The sequence below is a fragment of the Vombatus ursinus genome, unplaced genomic scaffold (assembly GCF_900497805.2).
Source record: "Vombatus ursinus unplaced genomic scaffold, bare-nosed wombat genome assembly UNPS02011334.1, whole genome shotgun sequence".
In the NCBI taxonomy this organism is placed as follows: domain Eukaryota; kingdom Metazoa; phylum Chordata; class Mammalia; order Diprotodontia; family Vombatidae; genus Vombatus; species Vombatus ursinus.
In genome coordinates this window covers 9,642,442-9,666,028 of record NW_020951112.1, presented here as the reverse complement: position 1 = coordinate 9,666,028, position 23,587 = coordinate 9,642,442, and the positions used below count along the sequence as shown (strand labels likewise).

The window sequence follows — 23,587 nt, the reverse complement described above, 5'->3', positions numbered from 1 at the left end:
ATCAGAGTGCGTGCCGTCTTGGGGAGGGAGGAGGGGAAGGAGGGAGAGAAAATTGGGAACTCAAAAGCTTGTGGAGGTGAATGTTGAAGACTAAAAATAAATTAATTTTTTTAAAAAAAGAAAAGGGGGTTGTAGGAGGGCAAAAAGTAGTTGCTAGCTTTCCCAAATTAATGTGAAATTTTCCCTCACAGCCCTTTTTTTTGAGTTTGACATAAGATAATTTTAAAATATTTATGTGAACATATTTTCCTTTTGAATAGGCCTGATCTGCAAAGATTCCACTTTTTTGGGGGGGGGGTTTGTTTTCTTACCTTTATCCCTGAAAAGAACAAATTATGGGGAGAAAGATTAATGGTAATGCAGTGTGATATAATGTTTGCTAATAGGCTGTCAAAGGTATTGCTGGGAATTACAAAGGTTTGTTTCACTTATGAATTCAATTATCCAATAGGCTTTGAAATACGATGTTTGCATCCTTTCAGGCACTCAATGCTGTGTTTGAAAAAATCCCAGAGAACGAGAGCGCGGATGTCTGTCGGAGTATTGCTGTCAACGTCCTAGACTGTGATACTATAGGACAAGCCAAGGAGAAGATCTTCCAAGCATTTTTAAGCAAGAACGGCTCTCTCTATGGGCTCCAGATCAATGAAATTGGCCTGGGTAAGACAGTGGTGGGGAACAGAACAGTCTTATCCCCTTCCTCTCCGATTTTCCCTTCCTTCTCTAGACATGTATTGTTGTAGAAAAGGGTTGGTTGAAGGCAAGAATAAGTTAATGATTCCTTTTGGAGGCATGTGGGATGAAGAGGAGAATTTTTTTTTAAAAAATTAAATATTCTCTATAACATCAGGTTCTTAAGTATCTTCTAGGTACTGACATATTGCTTTGTTTTGCATTGAAAAATATAAATGGTAAGAGTCCAGTGCACTTTGTGGGTATTTCATATGTGTGTTTTTGATGGGTCTGTTGTGACATTGGGGGCTGAGCCATTATTAGCGGGTGTCTCAGCTCTACCCAGTTAGCACCAGTGTGTTAGGGAAGGGTATTCTTGGTTCTGTTTTCCCTTTTTTTTTTTTTTTTCGTTAATCACACACAGCATTAAGTATCTTCTCTGCCTTCCTCCTACATAAAGTAGCATCTGCTGTGAATTCATTTTTGGGCTCTTATTGATACACTGAAATCAAGAACATATGCGTGAGCAAAGTAACCGGGACCTGCTTCCCTCAAATGTTCATAAACATTTTTAAGTTCATCTCTGGGTAGTAATCCCCCAGAGACTGCCAGAGGATTTTCAAGGAGATAATAGATAATGGGGTAGAGAGGAAGGAAGGCTAAGAAATCACAGCCTCAAATGGGTAGCAAGTTTCATCTCCTGTTCCATTACAGCTATAATGCTTTGCTAAGCAGATAATATTTAAAAAACAAAACCTAGCAGTGTCCCCAGTTGCATCATAGATGACAAGATTAGTCACAAACCTAGTCATGGGGGCCACTGGGTAGCATAGATAGCTTGAGCAAATCCATAAAGAATAACATTCACTTGTGGGAACCAGCTGAAAAGGAAACCGGGTAGACAGAAAAAATCTGACAATAAGAGAGGCTACACAATACATACAAACATACATGCATGCATACATACATACATATATATGTACACACATACACACACAGCATGTTATACCAGTGAACCAATGAATCAGGCATTTTAGTGCCTACCATATGCCAGATATGTGAGATAAAAATATAAATAAAAACAAAGACAGTCCCTGCCCTCAAGGAGCTTGCAATCTAATAGGGGAAGATAACCCACAAAACTCACATTCTCACAGTCAGGTATACCTGGGTTTAAGTCCTGTCTCTGACACATACTGGCTACATGATTCTGGACAATTCATTTAATTTCTCTGTACCTCAAATTATTATCTTTCAAATGATGGGGTTGGATCCCAGTGGTCCCACAGGGTTCCAGTATCTCTGATACTTTAGTATCAGATAAAGTATCTCTGATACTTTAATCCTCTGTTTTAACTGCCTGGGGCAACTCTATAACTCTGAGATGCAGAAAATGTACCAGTCTGCACTGGGAGAGGGAATTAACCAACTGGAGTTCCCTCTAACCAATGAAATCATAAGACTTGTTCCAAAGAAAAAGAACGGAAGGAAAATCAGGCATCAAGCCTAAAGGAAATGCACTATACTTTGGTTCTCTTTTCCATCATACATCCCTAATGTTTTAGACTTGGAGGGGGTTTTAGATGTCGTCTGGTCCAATGCTCTCATTTCATAGGTGAGAAAACTCAGACCATAGAAGAAACTGAAACTCAGACAAGTGAACACACATGTAGGTATAAGTAACAGAACCAAGACTGGAACCCAGTTCTTCTGATTTGAGTGCTATACTCTCTCTCAAATATTTAAGCCTAAGAGAGTCTACTTTATTTTTTATTTTATTTTTTTTTTTGGACTGGACCTATGATGTCATTATTATTGGCAGATGCCAGTAAGGAACCCCCTCCATCTACGTATACTGGCACTTCCTCTGCAACATTCTTGTTTAAGAGAACTGCCTGGGACACTACAGGTGGTGACTTGCCTAAAGCCAGTATGTGTCAGAAGCAGGACTTGAACCCAGATCTTCCTGACTGAAAGACCCACTCCCTATCTACTACCTCCCAGCTGTTTCTCACTGTCTACTTAGCATTGCAAAAAAGGGGGAAAAAATGTATCGGTGCCCCACCATGCATTCCAAATCTTTGTTATTCAGTCAGCTTACAGTGGTCCCACTGGGAACCATGGGGGACGTTGTGGATGGACCGGATGCAATCCTAAGTGAACAGACTTGCATATTGTCTGGGGTGGTGCCATAGTGCACAGAGCACTCAGCCTGGAGTCAGGAAGATTCATCTTCCTGAGTTCAAATCCTGCCTCAGACACTTCCTAGCTGTGTGACCCTGGGCAAGTCACTGAACTCTGCCTCAGTTTTCTTATCTGTAAAATGAGCTGGAGAAGGAAACAGCAAACCACTCCAGTATCTTTACCAAGAAAACTCCAAAAGGGGTCACACAGAGTCGGACACGATTGAAAAAACGACTGAACAACAAACTCACAGCACTTGTCCTCTAGAGGATGGGTCAATACTGTTATCTTTACCCCTTCTTTAATGAATGAATGTAAAAGCACTTTTTAAGCCCTTACTGTGTGCTAGGTGATGAGCGAAGTGCCAGGCATAAAAATAAGATAAAAAAGAAAGATTGTCCCTGGCCTCAGGGAAGTTACATTCTTTTGCTTAATTTGCTTTTCTGAACTTAAACATCCAACTAAAATGAGCATTTCCTTTTTTTCCTTAATAGTATTTTTTTTACAATCACATGTAAAGATGGTTTTCAACATCCATTTCTGTAAAATTTTGAGTTCCAAATTTTTCTCCCTCCCTCCCCACTAAGACAGCAAGCAATTTGATACAGGTCATACATGTACAATCATGTTAAACATATTTCCACAAAAAAGAAGCATTTCCAGGTGCATTGTAGAACAGGAGAGGATTGTACACGAAATGGTGAATAACTGTTAGGTTATCTAAGCTCACGCTCTCAGAGCATGCAATCGCACATTTAGGGGAAGGGGGTTTGGGACTGGGGAATCACTGGGTGGGCATGTTCATGTCTGGGCAGTCAGTCAATGGTCCTTTCCAGAGGTAATGGTTTGCTGGCCATATGCAGATATTTTTGTTCTCCTAACATGGGGGTCATAGATACACAGATATAGAGATGGGAGAGATTTCAGAAGCCTACCAGTTCACATCCCTCATTTTACAGACGAGGAAACTAAGACACGGTCCCAGGAGAAGAACCTGGGGTTTGGACTCAAGGTCAACTGCTTCTAAATCAGACGTTCTGTCATAGATCCATTGGGCTGTCTGTCTAGTGAAGCCTTTCTCAGAATGATGTCTTTTAATGCATAAAACAAAAGATATCCAGTTACAAAGGAAACCAACTATAGTGAACATAAAAGGCATTTTACCCATCCCAGTTAAATTCATGGACCCTAAGGGGTCCTCGGACCTTAAGTTAAGAACTGCTACTCTATGTCCAGCTTTCTTTGCACTGTATCACAGTAGAAGTGTGACCAGGATGAGGAGGGTCACCACTAGTCAGTGTGGACAAATTTCACAAACCTTTTAATGTTCTAAACTCTGACCGAGCCTCCCCTGAAAAAAAAAATGGAAATGAATCCAGTGCAGTTCTCTATAAATCACACCCCAGCTCAGTTTCAGAAACTGTAGCACCACATTTTTTGTGTTTCCCCCCCACCCCCCAGTAGTCTCAAGGTTTGTGTTTAAGGCATAGGAAGGTCCATAGGGACATTCCTGAGGTCTTCATCTCCGTCAAAGAGCCCCAGGGCCTGTAATACCTTCTCAGAAGAGCCATACCCCCAGTACAAAGACTATGGTAAATGTCATCTCCAAAGAGAGAGTTGTGCCAGCCCAGTTAACCCTCCTGTCTTCAAATGGATGTTTTTCATGTTTTTGCTTCAGTTTTTATTTGATCATACATAAAACTCTTGGGTAGCATTTCACATGAGTGGTTCTTCTCATTTGGAATCTTGAAAGAAGGGGAAAAAAATGATTTTTGTATCTTTCAGAGCTTCAGCTGGGTACCCGGCAGAAAGAACTCTTAGACATAGATAGCTCTTCTGTCATTCTGGAGGATGGAATAACCAAGCTAAACACCATTGGCCATTATGAGGTAAGAACAATGCTGGCTTCCATTTACTCCAGTGGCATCTGGCCATCAGAGGCATTCTCCATTCATAGTTCCCTGTGATCCTCTCTACAAACTGGGGAGTTGCCTGTGCAAGTGTTATGTTTCTCATGTTACAGATGGAGAAACTGAGGCACAGCTCTGGGGGATACAAAGACAAAACTAAAATGATCCCTTTCCTTAAGGAGCTTATATTCTTTTTGTTTTAATTATTTTTATTATTACAAACCTCACAGATATCAACAAACATGAATATTTTCTCATACAAAGAAGGAGAGAAAAAACCATGAATTTCTATTACATACAGCTCATTTTAAAAAATACATTAATATTCAATTGGTAGTTCCAACACTTCCCTATATGACTCCTGAACTTCTTTTTCCTCTTTTCTGGATTTTTTTGTTGTATCAATGTTCTTTCTGTTTCCTTATATCGCTCTCACTCCCCATCACTTTCCCATTCCCTGCATATGTAAAAAAAAAAAGACCTTCCTTGTAACAAATTAGTCAAACAAAACTCACCCACCCATTGACCAGGGGTACCGTTTTTTTGGAAAATGGATGTCTCATTCTGTACCTCTAGTCTATCACCTCTTCATCAAGAGCCAAGTAGCTTACTTCATCGTTACTCTTGGAGTCATAGTTGACCATTGCTTTGATCAGAACTCTAAAGTCCTTCACGGTTGTTTTTCTTTACAATGTTCTTATTATAAATCATTCTCTTGGTTCTCTTCACTTCACTTTGTATCGGTTCATACACATCTTCCCAGATCCCTTCCATCTTTTCTTGCAGCACCATAATGTTCCATTGTATTCATATGCCATAATTTGTGAAATCATTCTTCAATTGATGGGGCATTCACTTTGTTTCCAGTTCTTTGCTACCACAGAAAGGGCCACCATAAATATTTTTGTACATATGGGACCTTTCCTTCCATGTTGGATCTCTTTGGGGGCAAAGTGGAGGGGGAACCTAGTTTAGTCACTTTGGGGCAATAGTTGCCAATTCCGCTCTAGAATGGTTAGAGCAATTCACAAGCAAAGAACTTACATTCTAACAGGGATGGAAGAAACAACATCTCAGATAACTATCATAGAAATATAGAATGTTAGTGCTGGGGCGGGGGGGGAATTGGCTTTAAAGTCCAACCCCCTCATTTTTACAGATAAAGGAACTGAGGCCTAGAGAGAGGAGAATGGCCTTGCGTGTGGCAGTACTACTTATTAGTGGCAGAAGCAGACTAGAACCCAGGTTCTCCTGACTCCCCAGAGCCACACTATTTCCTCTGTGCTTTCCTGCCTCTTTAATTCACATGTGGGAGAATTAAGCATTAGGTCATATGGGCTTATAAAAGTTATTTTTATAGATTACATCATTAGATTATTCTTTTAATGGATTTTTATGGAAATAAAATATGTATTCATATATATTCCAGCTTCTCTGGATATTGAGTTGCTTTCTGACAGGTACCATTTTGTCAGCGGATTATAATTGCTTCACAGACTGGCTTACCTGGCTAAGAAATTAGTTGCCGTGTTCAGCTGCCTTCTCCTAGGTCATAGATTCTAAGTCAAATGTTACTGTAGGTGGTATTTCCTTCAGATGTCAGGGAGAGGGGACAGAGGGAGTGAAGGATTTGAGCCCTTGGCAAGGGTCACACAATATCCAGGGTGAAGATTTGTTGTTCGGTTTCCTTAAGGGTCTGCTTTTGTCCCTTGGGCCCAGGCAGCAAGCTGGCGTGTCCAGAAGTCGAGAGGCCTGGCCCGCTGAGAAATGCCTCGCTTCTTTGTTTTTGATTGATTTGTTTGACCTGTGCAGCTGTGACAATGAGAGTGATGCCAGCATCAGTGAGTTTCTCCGCCTGGCATGGTAACGATGTCCTAATGGGCACGGGCACTGTAGGAAAGAGGCCGATTCCACTCATTTTCGTTCATTGAGAAAGACAGAACAATTAAGTGGAGCAGGGGAAGTGAAGAACCGTTAGAGCTGTCAGTGAGGCAAGGGTAAGACTCGTCAGGACAGATAGAGAATCAGTCTTCACTGAGACAGCAGCCATGCTAGACACCTATCTGCTTAAGGATGATAATGAAATTAATCCTGCCTCCAGCTACTTCCCATCCAAATGATTTATTGGCTTTATACCAGAGTATTGCCGCGTAGTAGTAATAAATGACAAGACAGGAACTCGAGGGCTAAAGAGTTCTCCTGAGGTTTTAAAACCCACGCTAGAGAAACCCGGAGTTCGAAGGAAGCCTCAGAGGTCACCGAGTGGCCAGCCCTCCATGCTGGACCAGACCAAAGCTATTGCAAACAGGCCGCGCTATTTCTTCATTTCAAATTTTATTTTATTTGTTTTGTTCCCCAGTCAACAAGTATTTTATTTTCTCTCTCCCCCACCTAATACCCACTGGAAAAAAAGAAAAGAAAAGAAAAACAAAAACTTTATAACAAATAGGCATGTCAAGCAAAACAAATTCCCATGTCGGTCATGTCCAAAAATGCAAATGTCCATTTTGCATATTGGCCTATCACCTCGTCCAGGAGTTGAGGGAGGCAGAGAACACAGGTAGCATGTTTCAGCATTGGCCCTCTGGAAACCTATACTATTTCTTTAAAATTCCATAGAGAAAGGTATTTAGCAACTTCTTACAGTCTCTTTCCATATCTACTAGTATAATAAAACAGTACTTATTATATATTTAAGATACTTTGAGCAATGCTAGATTATTTGGGAAAAAAATTCTATTTGATACTACTACCACTATTACTACTACTGCTATTTATATAGTGCTTTAACATTTATAATGTACTTTACATATGATAAAATGTAAGCTCTTTGAGGGCAGGGATTGTTTCATTTTGTATTTCCAACTCCTGGCATAGTGCTTGGCATATAGTGTATGCTTAATAAATGATTGATCAATCCACTGAGATGCTAATATTACTGTTGATGTTGGAGGAAAGCTGCTTAGCCCCTCAGGTTGGTTCTCATGGGGTAGTGTGGTAGCTTGGGAGTGCAAGCACTAATCTGGTATCTGTTCCATACCTGTAGTTATTCAGTTATCCAGCATACATTTATTAAATACCTAATGTATGTAAAGTAGTACACTAGGTGCTGGGGATATATAGAATTTACATAAGACATGTAGAGTCATATATGAGTTTCACAACCCCACATTACAGCTGGAGAAACAGAGTCACTGAGGCTCAATATCTTGCCAGTAAACAAATAACTAGCTGGTAATGCCTGGAATGCTCTCTTTCCTCCCCTCCCTTCCCCTCCCTCCAAGATGCAGCTGCCTTCTACTGGAGGCTTTTCTCAGGTTCTAGTGCCTTCCCCTCTAGGGATCCTTTCCATCTACTTTGTATGTGTCTTGTACGTACCCATTTATGGACCTATTTTCTCTTGGAGAGCAGGGCTTTCTTGTTGTTCCTTCTTTCTATCCCTAGTACTTAGTAAAGTGCCTGGCAAATAGTGAGTGTTTAATACATGTTTATTGATTCATTGATTGGTTGGTGAGTGTTGGAGCACGGGGAAATGGCGTGAACCAAGTTACTCAGGATTCAGAAGTTAGATTTTATCTGTCCCTCCAGAACTGGTTGGTACCTCCCAAGCCTAACTCATAGAAGAGCTTGATTTATGAGAATGCAAATTTATGCATTTATAATGGGGGATATGGGAGGTGATATGACCATATCATTTTAAAAAGGTACTATTTCCTGATAAGCATCCCACTCAGGAGGCTAGATTACTAACTGGAAGGTTGTTTATTGAGCAAAAGGAATGGGATATTTATTCTTAAGGGATGTATATTTTTATAATTAAACAGTGGTAGCCTGATAAATTGCTCTCATTGACTTGAGGTTGGCAGCCACAGAACCTGCACTTTTAGAGACAATTCTGTTGGCAAATATGCTGCCCCTCTGTCCCCATAAACCATTGAAATGTCTTGGAAATGTCAGTATTTCAGGTAATCTGACTGTAAGCATTTCCATAAAAATATCTACAGGGCATGAAATATGGATGATCAGTGACTGGAGGAGAATCCCAACACCCCGTCTGTGGCTCGGGGTGCAGAATGTAGGTATGATAGTACATCGGATGAAGGTGAGGAGGTGCCGAGAACTGATGGCCTTGAATTTTCAAGTTAGAAAGCTTTCAACAGTGCCCCATGGGTGCTGATGTAATCCTGCCTCATTTCGTGGGCCAATCACTTGAGTTTTCTGAGCCTCAGTTTCCTCCTTTGGAATTCAGCGGTGGGGGACCTGCGGCCTCGAGGCCACATATAGCCTCAAGGCCGCAGGTCCCCCACCCCTGGAATAGATGATGAATAAAGGTCTCTTCTAGGTCCATACCTATGGTTCTGTGAACCCATTGCCTTCTAAGCAGCCACTTTTGGCTTGCTCATATTATCGAGAAATCTTTCTCCTTCATTTTAATTGATCACATTTAGCCTTCAAAAGACATTTTTTACTTCTATTTGTTGCTTTTGTTTGGGGGTGATTTTTCTTTGTTTTGGCCCAGACTTGTGATGTTATTGTACAGTGCTTAGCACATAGTAGGCACTTGTTGTTAGTTTTTTCAGTTGTGTCTGACTCTTCGTCACCCCATTTGGGGTTTTCTTGGCAGAGATACTAGAGCGATTTACCATTTCCTTCTCCAGATCATTTTACAGATGAGGAAACTGAGGCAGACAGGGTTAAGTGGCTTGCCCAGGATCACACTGCTAGTAAGTGTCTGAAGCTTAGTCTGAACTCAGGTCTTCCTGACTCCAGGCCCAGCATCTATCCACTGAACTACATAGCTGCCTCCTCTAGGCACTTAATAAATCCATGTTTCCTTTCTTATTCTATACCATCTTGAATTGAATTATTGACATTATTCATCTGAGACATCATGGGACAGTGGAAAGAGTGTTAGCTTTGGAGTCAGAGGGTCTGGATTCAAATCCTGCCCCTTACAACCCATCCGGCCTTGAGCAAGTCAGTGGACATTTCTGGGCAGTTCAATGGCCTCTTAGGGCATTTGGACAGAATGTTAGGAAGTAGGACATTTGGAAAACACAAATGCCTCAGGGCAGCTAGGTGATGCCATGGTGCGCAGAATGCCCAGCATAGAGTCAGGAAGACTTATCTTCCTGAGTTCAAACCTGGCCTCAGACACTTGTGACCCTGGGCAAGTCACTTAACTCTGTTTGCCTCAGTTTCCTCATCTGTCAAATAAGCTGGAGAAGAAAATGGCAAACCACTCCAGTATCTCTGTCAAGAAAATGCCAAAGGAGGTCACAAAGAGTCAATCACAACTAAAACAATTAAAAAACAACAAAAAATTAGGATAATAATAATGCCTGCTTCCAGGCGGTTGCCAGGACCCAAACTTAAAGTTCTATAAAACATTAGCTATTGTTGCTGTTGTTATTGTTAATGCTCTGAGCTTGGCCTAGTAGAATGAACATTGGAGTTGGAGTGAGAAAGATCTGGGTCTGAATCTTGTTTCAGATGCTAGCTGTGTGATCTTGGGCAAGTCACTTGACTGTTTGCCTCAGTTTCCTCATCTGTAAAATGAGCTGGAGAAGGAAATGACAAACCACTCCAGTATCTCTGCCAAGAAAACCCCAAATGGGGTCACAAAGAGTTGGAAATGATGAACAACAACATGGTACCCTCAAGCGTGGAAGAGGGTGGTTCTGGTGGTGTAGAGACTAGATTCAGCTGCTGGGGCTCCCAATGTATTTGAGACCCATCGACCAGCTAGATAGCCATCTTGCCCATCGTCCTTAACAGTGGTCATGATTGCTTTCAGTCTGGTCCCAGCAGAGGGGACAAACCCTCTATATTCTGTTTCTGTCCTAGCAGCATGTTGCAAGGTTTGCAGCAACCAAGGGGTTAAGCTTACAAACCGCCTTGCAAACACATTAAGGGAGCAGTATTTCTCCTCACTATAATTAAATCCTCCCCGAACTGCTTCTGTCGCTGACTTTTGCCTCATGTGGGTTGTTCCTATGAAGCAGACGGATGCCTGAGCGTCCCAATGGGTGCATGATCGATTTCTCAGGAGAAACACTCCCCTTGAGTATGCAACAGTTTCTCTGGAATCCATCCTTTTTTCTCCATCTTTCGTCTAATAACAGCTAACCCCGTTTCTCGAGCAGTATTCATGTTTCGCGGGGAGCATGGGGAGAGGTATTTTTTCGGGAAATAAAAATTACAACCTAAAACCCCCTCAATCCCTTGGTTATAAAGTTGTGAGGTGTGGAGAAAAGTCTAGCTATCATTCACCTCGACTATGACTGAAAAATCTTCCTTGCTTTAGGTTTGCAAAAGTCATTACTATTCACAGCTATTCCTCAGAGGGTCATGGAATCTCAGAGTTGGAAGGGCCCCCAGAGACCCCTGAAACCAGGAGTTCTTAACCTGATTTTTGAATTATGCACCTCAACAGCAGTTGGGTGGAGTCTCTGGAACCATTCCCAGAATAATTTTTTTTTAAATACATAAGTTAAAACATACAGAAATGCAAAAGAAACCGATTATATTAAAAGTTATTAAAATATTTTTTTAAAAAACCACTAAATTAACAGACTCCAGGTTAAGAATTCCCTGGTCTAATCCAAGTCACACCCGAGCAGGAGTGGCCTCTGAGACGTCCCCAATAAGTGGTCACTCAGCTTCCACGTGTTTATCTAGGAAGGGAAAAGTGTGAAATATTGGATAGAGTTCAGGTCTTGGAGTTTTTCCTTCAGACTAGATGGCCAGTAAGGCCCCTTCTAGCTCTCCTTCTATACTCTTACAAACCCACTCCCTTCCAAGCAGCCCTTTCCACTTTGGGCTAGCTCAGGAGTGGGGAACCTGTGGCCTTCTAGGTCCTCAAGTGCAGCCCTTTGACTGAATCCAAACTTCACAGAACAAAGTCATTTTCCCTTTCTGGGTCTCAGTTTCTCCTGTTGGAAAATGAGAGGATTGGATTAGATCCCCTGTAAGGTCCCATCAATCAATCAGGAAGAATTTATTAAGTGCCAGCTATATGCCATGCACTGTGCAACGCACTGAGGATATACAAAGACAAAACTGAAACAATCGCTGCCCTCAGTAAGGTTACATTCTATCAAGGAAGACAACACCTAATACGTATAAGTATGTCCAGAGCTCTTAATCTATAAAAACAAAGTCCTGTCAATCCAGAGCTCATTTCCGAAATAGAAGAATGAAGGGGAGGGGATGGGTGGAGCAAGCATCTTCAGTGTTTTGACTTGTTTTGGAAATCCTTTTGGACGTTCTGTCTTGAGTGTCAACAGTCAAGTTTATATGATGTGATGTGATGTGCCCGCCATGACAGGTCTGTGCCAACTAGCCTTGAGCTCCCGTCACTGAAGGACCGAGCAAGGTCGTGGCCCTGAAGCCTTGGGAGCAGAGCAGAGAGATTTTAATGGAGTTTCTTCTGCTATAGATTCCATTCTTGGAAACAGAGTTGGGCTGGGGCTGAAAGACTAGAAGGCAGGCAGAGGAAAGAGCCTAGTGACGCAAAATAATAATTCTGTATAATTCCATTTGAGCACATTTGCCAAATCAAAGATTGGAATGTTTGGATTTTTATAGAGGTTTTTAAATTTTCTTCATTCATTTTTTGATGAGGAGAAGAAGGAACATGGCATATTCAATCTGCCCTCACAACTCAAACAGAATGACTTCAATACAATTCTTAGAGCAAATTAACAATGGATATTTTTCTATTTATTTAGCATTTTATTTTCCCCCAAGTACATGTAAAAACAATTTTCAACATTTGTTTTTAAAACTGAGTTCTAAATTCTCTCCCTCCCTCCCCATTCCCTCATCGAAAAGGCAAACAATTTGATGTAGGTTATACATGTGTAGTCATGCAAAACATATTTCCATGACAATGGATATTTTTCAAGAAAATTAATATTTGTGGAATTTTCATGTTAGGCCTAACTTAGAAGTCATCTAATCCAAGACTTTCACTTTTTACATGTGAGGGAAACCGAGGCTTAAAGAGATTAGTGACTAGCCAACTATCACAGAGGTAGTAAGTAGGAATTTGAATTGGGATCCCAATTGAATTTGGGAGCCTTGGTGATTTGTTCAGATCTATTCAGTGTGTGGGAGAAGCCGGATCTTAACCTAGGTCTTGGTGATCCCAAAGCTAACTCTCTGTTCTCCTATGCTCTGGTCCCTCTATCTCAGTAGATTTCAAAAGTATCACTTGATTTATGAAATTCTCTCTCTAGGTGCTTATGACTCATAACTCTGTTGATGGGAAGGTTTCAAGGGTCCTTACTATTCCTCTTCCCTCCCCCTGCCTCCAATACCAAACTGTCCAGTTGGTCAAAGAAAAATAATTATCTCTTTTTTGTTCCAACCCTTGAGTGTTATGAGAAGCTGGAAGGAATTTAATTTAAAGTTAACATGGGGACCTGTTTTGCCCTCGGTTGGAGAAATTTGTCACTGCCACAGATCCAGCCAGTGACATTAACCTTTCTTAGATTTAATTTAGTTTCCATCCTGAGCACAGAGACCCATCAGAAGCTACCTGCTTTCCGATTGATAAGCTTCTTGGACTTCTTCATACGGATCACATAGAGCCGTGTTTAATCCTTGTGATTTTATAGATGTTTCCAAAAGCTTTTCTTTTTTCAACTTTGCAGCAGCATGAAGGAGAAAACAGAAATACGTTTAAAAAACAACACTACACACATCTGTATGGGAATAATTTTTTTTTGTCTTCACAATGGAGTTAAAGTGTCTTATGGGGAAAAAAAATGTACCAGCCCCAGAGCAGCTGTGCAATGCTTCACAAGATAGGATTAGTCTTGTCTTTAAAACAACAACCAGCACACACACACACACACACACACACACACACACACAACATATGCACATACACCCATACCCTCTACTAATAAATTACATTTACACTTGCTCTTGAGAGATAATTTCAGAGTAAAATCTCTTGGACGCCAGCCCCATCTTTCTGCACAATATCTTAAAGCCTGAGATCAGTGCCAACCATTGGCTTTGTTGCCAGCTTCTGAAAAGACACTTGAACTTCTGGCAAAGATCCCTATCGGAGGGGCCTGTCCGTTGTGTTTGTGATTATAGAGTAAGGGTGCTTGCTTTTGGCAAAACACAGAATCTGACAGCAGTGAAGTATTGGCGCAACACTCAACGGGGTCTGCTGGGGATTCATTCTTTGACAATTACCCACAATGATTCACTCGCTTCTTAAAAAAAAAAATAAGTTATTTATTGGCGGAGGAACAGAGCTTATCCAACTCTACATGAAGAAAGGAGGAGGAATTTTGTAGAACTATTTAAATATTCTCTTAAGCTTATTTTGATTTGAAGTTTTGTTAAAGTAAAGTTTGGTAGGGGCATTGGGTGGTCTAGGAGGGGAGAGCTTCACCAAGTGAGATTGATTTTCATTTTAATTGGAGTGAGTATTGATGAGATGGGTAAATAACATTGCTTGGAAGAAAGAGATATGATGAGTTTGGTTAAGGGTGCTAGAGCATGGTGTCCAGGAATAGGGAGGGTATAGTCTCACTGTACTCTGATCTTTTTGGACCTCACATGGAGTATTCTTTCTAGTTGTGGACACTATGGGTGAGTTAGAGTGTCCAGAAGAGGGCAGCCAGGATGGTGACGGGCCTTGAGTTCATGTCTTATGAAGATGGCCACAGTTAGCCAAGAGTAGTGAATACTCAGGGAGGACATAAGAAGTGTCTTCAGGTGTCTGGGGGGGCTTTCCTGTTGGGGAGGGCAAGACCCAAAGTGGTGAGGAGAAGTTACAAAGAGGCCAATTAGGCTCGATGTCAGGAAAAACCACCTAACAATTGCTTTGTTGTTTAGTTGTGTCTGACTCTTTGTGACCCTATTTGGGGTTTTCTTGGCACAGATACTGGAGTGGTTGGCCATTTCTTTCTCCAGCTCATTTGACAAATGAGGAAGCTGAGGCAAACAGGGTTAAGTGACTTACCGGGGTCACACAGCTAGTAAGTGTGCCAGATTTGAACTTGGGAAAATGAGTCTTCCTGACTTCAGGCCCGGTGCTCTATCCACTGTGCCACCTAGCTGCCCCAGATTTGTGACTATGAGTCCACAAATATCCCTGCCTTTATCTTCTATAGTCTCCACATACAAAGTCGACCCAGGTAGCACATTGGTTGAGTGTCTTGGCTCCTGGATAAAATTAAAAGACAAAGAACTTCAGAAACAAAATGGAGTCCATCATGGAATGACTGGTTTGAATTCTGAATACATAGAATTCACACAGTAATAGAAGTTACCCAGGCTGCAACTATGCTAACCAAAGTAATGAGATTTAAAATGAAGATTATATACTGCAGGGGGTGAGGGATGGGGAATGAGAGTGGGGGAAGCCTCACAGAGGGCCCAGATTTTGATCCAGGCTCAGGAGCCAACTCCTTACCATATGGTTCAGGGTGAAACTAGCATCTGTGTGTAAGCCAGCAGCCATAAGGGCCAGAAAGTAGCTCCAAGAGGATGGGGAGATTTCATTTCTGCCCAAACAAAGGCTTGTTTTTCCATTACCCAGCCTGTTGACACTTTAGTAGCACTTAATTAAGAGTAAAGTCTAAGTAATTGAGTTTTGCCAAGAGATGGAATATTTCTTTTCTATTCCATTCATATATGCTGCCCACAAACCCCAAGTCTTTCTGAAATTTCTATTAAAGAAGTCTAGCAACTTTAAATGCAATTTTCAGCCATCACAGCTTCCCCTAATTCTCAGACATTATACCACTGTTGTCTCCTTAGGAATTGTTCACCTTTTTGTGTGTTTGTGTTGTGGTCCCCTTTTCGAGTCTGGAAAAGACTATGGACCTCTTCTCAGAAGCCTGTTTTTAAATGCCTCAATAAAATGCATAGAATTACAAAGGAAGCCCACTGTATTGAAATGAAAATGTAATTTCTTTTCCCCATCCAAGTATATGGACTCCCTGGAAATCTGTGGAGCCCGAGTTAAGAAGCCTCACTTTAGATGTAGGTAGATGACTCCATGTTAAGAATGAAGAGGGAGTTTACTTGTTTTTTTCTCCCATAACGTTTTGTTTTTTTAAACAAGGCAGATAACTATCTGTCTAGGATGATTTAGAGATAGCCTTACCTCACAGAAGAAGAGGAAGCTGATTTCAATTGAGCCATTCGTTCAATCTGCATCTGGCTTGTTTTGTTAGGCCCCACAAATGCCAAGCTACAACCAGAGTCTCTGCCCACCCAGAGTCCTCTGCCCCTGGCTTCCTCTTAGGGCCCGGCTAGCTCTGGGATTCTCAGACTTACTTCCAGTGTGTGTACTGAGCCATCTTTTATTTTTTTACTTTCAGATTTCAAATGGATCTACCATCAATGTCTTCAAGAAGCTATCAAACTTTACATCAGGTAACAAAGGCAATATTCAGAGCTGGGTTCCTTTCTGGTTTCAAAAAGCGTTAATTGTTCTCCTAGGTCCTAAATGGGCAGTCCCCAAAGCAAGGGTTCTGCTGTTTCTGTGCAAGTCTGTGAAACTCTAGGCAAGTTACATGGGCTTCTTTCTGCCCCCAAGAAAATCTGGGAAATGAGGCCAGAAGAAAAACTGAAATTGGAACACAATTTAAAATGAAAAGATTGCAGTAGTAGTAGTAATGGCAGAAGCAGCAGCAGTAGCAGTAGTAGTAGGGTGGGGGTGGGGGTGGGGGGATAAGGTAGGTACTATTATTATCCACATTTTACCAATCAGGAAACTGAGGCAAAGAAAGGGTAAGTTACTTGCTTAGCTATAAAATATCTGAAACAGGATTTGAACTCTAACCCTCCTTATTCGAAGTCCACTTCCTTCAAGACACTGCCAAGGAAAATGCCTTTCACCTCCTTTCCTCTTCTCTCTTCTTTCCTCCTCCCCTTTTCCTCCTCTTCCTTTCCTTCTTCTCCTCTCTCCCTTTTCCCCTTTCCTTTTTTCTTTCTCCTTTCCTCCCCTCTCCTTCCTCCTCTTCTCCCTCCTCCCCTTTCCCTTCTTCCTCTTCTCCCCTCATCTTCCTCCTTTCTCCTTCTCCCCTTATTTCCTCTCCTCTCTCCTCTTTCTCCTCCCTTCCTTCCTTTCTCTTCTCCTCCCACCTGCTCCCTCCTCCCTTCTTTCCCCTTCCCTTTCTCTTCTCTTCCTCCCCTTTCCCTTCTTCCCCTGCTCTCCTCCTCCTCTCTTTTTACTTTCTCTAAAAAAAGAAAAAATCCATGATTTCATTGGGATAGGGAACTCCCAGTAAGGAAACCACCTCCGCCAATGCAGCTCAGAATCTTGTCTGCAGTCTACGTCTTAGAGTGTTGCTCAGGGCACCTAGAGAGTGCCCAGGGTCACAGGCAGTACGTGACAGACAGGATTCAACTGAGAGGCCATCTCTAACCGCTTTACTCTACTGCCTCTTCATCAGGGTCATCCTCAAGCCTCAATCTCATACCTAATCCTAGTTGGGTTTTGTTTTTTTTTTTTTTAAGGGTTGTTTGTTTTGTTTTTGAGAGGATGCTGGAAGTTATTCTAGTGACCAGAGCAGGAAGAACATAGATAATCTCAGAGGCCCCATAACTTCTGAATAAACTAGATAATCTCCTTGGGCAGCTGTGGGATTTCCACTTGTGAAGATACAGTGGCATTCATGACATTCCCAGCAAGTGGAATGTGCCCCTCTCTCCCACCCACCCGACAGGGTACTATTAAGGGAGAGATGGACAGGGCTTTCTCCGTCCCTGCTCCACCACTCAGGACAGAGGTGGCATCATGGCTGGAAGGCCCCATGTGGCCAGAAGATTCAGTTTCATTGGAATCCTCTAGGTCATGGGTGGGGAACCTGTGGTCTCCAGGCCACATGTGGCCCTCTAGGTCCTCAAGTGTGGCCCTTTGGATCCAATCATTGTTCTGTGAAGTTTGGAGTCAAAGGACCACACTTGAGGACCTAGAGGGCCACATGTGGCCTCAAGGCTGCAGGTTCCCCATCTCTGCTTTAGGTCATAGACTCATCAATGACAATGACCCATCCTGTAATTTCATTGATACAATGAGGAAACTCTCCAGTGCCCAGAGCACCAAGAGAATGCTTGACTTGTCCAGAGAAACAAACCAGTATATGTCATGAGAGTGTCTTAAACCCAGGTTTTCCTAGCTCTGCGGCCAGCTTGCTGTCCACCATGCCGTGCTGGAGTGGAATCCTCAATTCTGAGGTGGAAGAGGCCTTAGTGGTCATCTGGTCCAATCCATCCCTTCATTTTAGAGGTGAACAAGCAGGCTTGAGAAAATTAAGTGACTTGCCTGGGTAATGCAGCTAGTAAGTGTCCAAGGAACCCAGGCCTTCCCAAATCCAAGGCCAGCTCTCCAGCCGGCCACACTGGAATGCCCCTCAATTGGCTCCCCAGTTTCTTCTCCTTAGAGCTGGTATATTCCAGCTAAGACCTGTCAGTCCCCTAAAAAGGCTGTTTGCTGGGTTTTCTCATTAATATACTCCTCAGTTATTGAAGCCCTGTGGATATACTTTTGGGATTCTGTCTTCTCTGCTAGAAACAGCCTTAAAATGCAGACCCTGGAAAGGGGAAAAAATCATCCCCATATATCTGATCATTGCAAAAAATTGTTTATTTCATCAACATACCTCCAAAACAAGGCTCCCTGGGGACTCAGTGTATTGGATTCTTTAGGTAGAAAGAAAGGAGCTGTTGGTATAATGGAAAGATCACTGGTTCTTGAATTAAAGGAGCTGGATTCACATCTGCTGCTTAGGGCCTTTTATGACCTCAGGCAAATCACTGACAGTCTCTAAAATGAAGAGGAAGGAGTAGATGGGGGGTGTCAAACTCAGATAGAAATAGATCCCAGTGGACCTTATGTTGAGTTAAAAAACCCACAGATTAACATTATCTATGTTGTGTTACATCTTTATTTATTTTGTTAAATGTTTTCCAGTTAATATCTGAACCTGGTGCAGGCCATGTTGGGGAGTTTTGTGGGCCGCTTTTGACATCTCTGTACTGGATGACCTCTAAGGTCACTTTCAGCTCCAAGTCTATGGTCCCATGGCGAAGTCACTGGCACATAATATTAGGAGAAAGGGAGGGTCATTCTTTGGTAGCATCTCTTCTGAGGACTGAAAAGTTCGGAAAGACATTTAGCTTCTAATTAAGAAAACCTCCTACAATGAATTTCCATTAAACTTCTTAAAATGGGGCAGCTAGGTGGTGGTGTACTGGATAGAGCGCCAGGCTGGAGTCGGGAAAACCTGAATTCAAATCCTGGCTCAGACATGTATTAGCTGGGTGACCTCTGGGCAAGTCACGTAACCATTTGCCTCCGTTTCCTCATCTGTAAAATGAGCTGGAGAAGGAAATGGCAAATCATTCCAGTATCTTTGCCAAAAAAACCCCAAAAGGGGTCATGAAGAGTCAGACATGACTGTAAATGACTAAGCAGCTGCAATATAAATGTTAGTTATTATTATTATTATTATTAAGTCTATTACAAGGAGTACTGATTTATTTCTAAGCTCACTATGAATTAACCTGCATTAACTTACCTGAGTTAACCAGAGGGAAAGACAGGCCTTCTATAGAGGACTGCCCATATAAGGAGATGAGAGGTTTATTGCATTTTTAGAAGAAAAAATAACCTTTTATGTGCCTGAAAAGTAAGAGTGTTTGGCGCCCTTGGAAGGCTGTTAGTATGGAATCTGATGGTCCATTAGGATGTACCCTGGACACTGGAATGTTCAGGTCACCTTCTCTTTGTAATGGTTGGTCATTTCTGAACTTGCCGATTGGCAGCGACTTTCTTTTTTAATGACTTGTTTTCTTCCTTTCTTTATTGCCTTTCAGATGTGGAATACTCTGAACATCATTGTCATTTGGTGAGTTGATGAATCATCTGTGCTCACTCTTGAATCACATACCTCCTTCAATTGTTCATTTATTTAAAAAAAAAATACACTGAAGGGCTTGCCATGTGCTGGTAGCTGACAGAAGTAAAAAGGGTCCCGTATGGTATAAGAAAGAATGCTGGATTTATGGTCATGGGGGCTTGGGCTTGACTTCTTGTTCTGCCAAGCAACTAGCTATGTGACCTTCCATAAGTCATTTTACCCCCGTGAGCCTCAGTTTCCCCATCCATAAGATGAGCAGATTGGGCTAGATCAGAGGTTCTCCTTTTTCATGTCCTGGACCCTTTTGATAATCTGGTTGAAGCCTGTGTACCCTTTCTCAGAGTAATGTTTTTAAATGTACAAAATAAAATACTTAAAAATAGAATAAAAATGTATAATATAAAATAAAATAAAATGCAAAGGAAGCCAGACTCTACATCTCTCATCCATTGACCCAGACAGAATTTTAAAACATGGTCCTTGAGAGGTCTGTTAGCTTGTGAACTCCATAAGGACAGGAATCATGTTCTTTTCAATGTCATAGGCACTAAAGCATGTCTAGACAGCTCTCTGTACACAGTAGGTGTTTAATAAGCATTTTTTCTTGTTCTTGCCTTCAGTTAGAAGATCAGAGAAACTAGAAGCGTCCTAGAGGTCATCTAATCCAGGGCTTCTTAAACTTTTTCCACTCATTATCCCATCAGCACTTCTTAAACTGTGGGTCATGCACACTGCCCATTACCTCGTCATTTTGCAGATAGGGAAATAAGCCCATAGAGGTCTAAGAAGAGACCTTAGGGTTCATCTAGTCCTACTTCCTTGTATTCCAAATGAGGAAACTGAGGCCCAAATGATTTGTCTAAGGTCACACAGGTACCAAGGGGCAGAGCTGAGATTCAAACTCGGGCCTGTGGTCATCAAGTGGTCAGCCAGCCTTTGTTTGAAGACCTCCATGGAGCATGAACTCGCTGCCCTACTGCACAGCCTCTTCCATTTTGGAAGAGCTCTAACTGTTGGAAAGCTTGTCCTTCTGCAGTTTCCATCCACTGATCTTAATTCTCCCTCCAGCCAGACAGAATAAGACTTATCTGGCAGGGGACAACTATCACGTCCCTCTTAATTCAAGTCAGCTAGGACTAAAGACAACAGTCCTTGAGAAGCTTACATTCTAATTGGAGGATGTGGCCTGAAAACAGATTAAATAATTCTATACAAAGTATTTTCTGTACTAACAGCCAAAGAGCTCAAATAAAGCCTTTTGTTGGAGGTGGTACTTGGGAGGAGATATGGAAGGAAGCTAAGAGATTCTAAGAATTGGAGATTAAGGAGGGAAAAAATTCACTGAAGGGTCTTATCCAAGCTTAACTTACTCAAGTCCTTCAATGGATCTTCTTGTGGCCTAAAATCAAGGCTCGTCACCATTCCTGTTTGCCCTCTTCTGACATTTTGCCAATTATCCGTGACCTTCCTGAAGTGTACCGAACCCAGAACCAAGCACAATGTGCCAGATGTAGTCTATAAACATTTATTCAATGCCTCTTGTGTGTCAGGCACTGTGCAAAGCACCGAGGATACAAAGAAAGGCAAAAGACAGTCCCTACTCTCTAAGAGCTCACAGACTAATGGGGGAAACAACATACAAACACTATATACAAACAAGCTATCTACAGGATAAATTAGACGTAGAGGGAAGGGACTAGAATCAAGGGGGATTGGGAAAGGCTTCCTGTAGAAGGCTGGGATTGAAGGAAGCTAAGAAGTGGACATGAGGTGGGACAGAGCTCCAGGCAAGGGAGACAGCCAGAGAAAATGTCTAGTGTTGGGAGGGCAAGAGTGGGACTTTCACCTCCAAGATGCAGTGCTTGTCTTAATATAATCCAAGATCACATAGGCTTTCCTGGCTGCCATATTGCTCTCCTCACTCATTCATCTTGCAGCCTATTAAATCCCCCAGACATTTTGTAAGCTAAAATGCCATCTAGCCATACCTCGTCCATCTTAAATTTGTGCGGTTTATTTTTTTAAACCTAAGTGTAAATTTTTACTTTTATTTCTATTAAATTTTATTTTGTAGATTAGGTCCATTTTCCTATCCGGTTAAGAACTTTTAAATCTTGATTCCATCATCTTGTATGTTAGTCATTCTTCTATGTTTGTGTCATCTGCAGATTTGATAAGCATATTATCAGTGCTTTTATCTAAGTCACTTGTAAAAATACAAAACAACATAGGGCCAAGCACTGAGCCTTTAGGAACTACATCAGAGACCTCCTTCCAAGATGGCATAAAATCATCAATGACTTCAATGTGGGTTTCCCCATGCAATCTGTTCCAAATCTACTGAATGATAATATTTCTTCCAAATCTTTTCATTTTCCCCACAAGAATAACATGAGAAACTCTCTCAGATTTGGAATAAAATTGAGAAAGATTACATCTACAGCATTGTCATCATCAGTCAGTCTTGTATCCCTATCACAAAAGGAAAGAAGGTCCATGTGGTGTGCTTTCTTTTTTTGCTAGTTGTGTTACTTGTGATGGCTGCTTCTTTCTCTAAATATTCACCAACAGCCCCTTTGAATACATTCTAGAATCTTGCCAAAAATCAAGGCTCACTGGCCTATAGCTTACAGACTGCTTTGTCTTCCCTTTTCTGAGGATCAGGAGAACATTTGCTTTCTGTAATCCTGCCGTCCCTCTCCAGCTCACCACGGTGTCTCATAGATCATTGACAATGGCTCAGCAATCCCATCTGCCAATTTGCGGTACCCTAGGATGTAGTTCATCTAGGCTAAGTGATTTGAACTCAGCAAGGGCAGCTTACTTTCTCTCATCTTGGTTATTAGCCATTTTTCCTCTGTTCTTTCTAATCCAAAGATCATTCTCCCTGGGAGAGAAAACAGAAGCAAAATAAGGATTGAACAGCTCTCAGTCATCAGTTAGAATCCTTCCATCCATCCACCCTGAGCAGTGGTCTGGTCTTTTTTTTTTTGAGCTGCCTTTTTTCCTCACTATAACAAAAATTCCCCATCTTTTTTCCTGTGCTTTCCTTGCTAGCTCCAGCTGACTCTACACTCATTAGCACTTTGGGCATGCTTCTGACAAGGTGGTGCTATGCATTTGTACTCTTCCTTTGCTAATTGTCCTTTCTGAGAAGATTTAAGTTTATGATCTCATTTACTTGGCGAGTTCCCTGTGCAACCACATCATTCTCTTTACATAACCCTTCCTTTCCCTCCTCTTTGGGATTTCTTTCTTGTGTCTTTGAAATTTCACTTTTGAGAGCTTCTTATACTTCCTGGGATGATATTCCCTATAGAATTTTGGCTCACGGGATCCCACCCACCTTTTTATTGAATTGTGTGAAATCTACTTTCTCCTAAATCCTTAGATGCCTATCAGACAATTCCCAGATTTCCATTTCTTTTCTAAGGAGCACAAATATCATTATACCTTTTTTGTAAAAGCACCTTTTGTCACAGGAAAGAGCTGGAAGCACAGTAGATGCCTATTAATTAGGGAAAGGCTAAACAACTTACGAATATAATAGTCTATTCCTGTGCCTTGAGAAACAATGAATACGATGAAACAGAGAAACATGGAAAGACTTACATGAATGATAAAGCAAGCAAAACCAGGAAAATGACATGCAACTACAATAATGTGAAATGGAAAAAAACAACATGAATGCTGTGAAATTTTAAGCTTGGCCCCAAAGGAAAGACATGAGAAGGAAGCCCTTCCCCCTACCCCACTACCCTTTCCCCTTCCCACTACCACTGCATTTTTTGAAGAGGAGGGAGACTTTGAGTATGGAAGCCTACATTTAATGTCACACTTTTTTGATGGGCTGCTTAATTTTGTTCACCTGCTCTCTCTCTCTCTCTCTCTCTCTCTCTCTCTCTCTCTCTCTCTCTC

At 41.7% G+C, this 23,587-nt stretch overlaps 1 protein-coding gene across 1 annotated transcript in view; it reads left to right on the top strand.

Annotated features, from left to right (window-relative positions):
• Positions 1 to 23,587, top strand: part of PLXNC1 (plexin C1) — a gene marked incomplete at its 5' end in the record, with an annotated part of 215,740 nt that overhangs the window by 176,569 nt on the left and 15,584 nt on the right. Inside the window, 4 exons of the mRNA XM_027855804.1 lie at positions 483 to 660; positions 4,642 to 4,745; positions 16,124 to 16,178; positions 19,626 to 19,657. Coding sequence (XP_027711605.1) covers positions 483 to 660; positions 4,642 to 4,745; positions 16,124 to 16,178; positions 19,626 to 19,657 — 369 coding nt within the window. The remainder of the gene's footprint in view (positions 1 to 482; positions 661 to 4,641; positions 4,746 to 16,123; positions 16,179 to 19,625; positions 19,658 to 23,587) is intronic.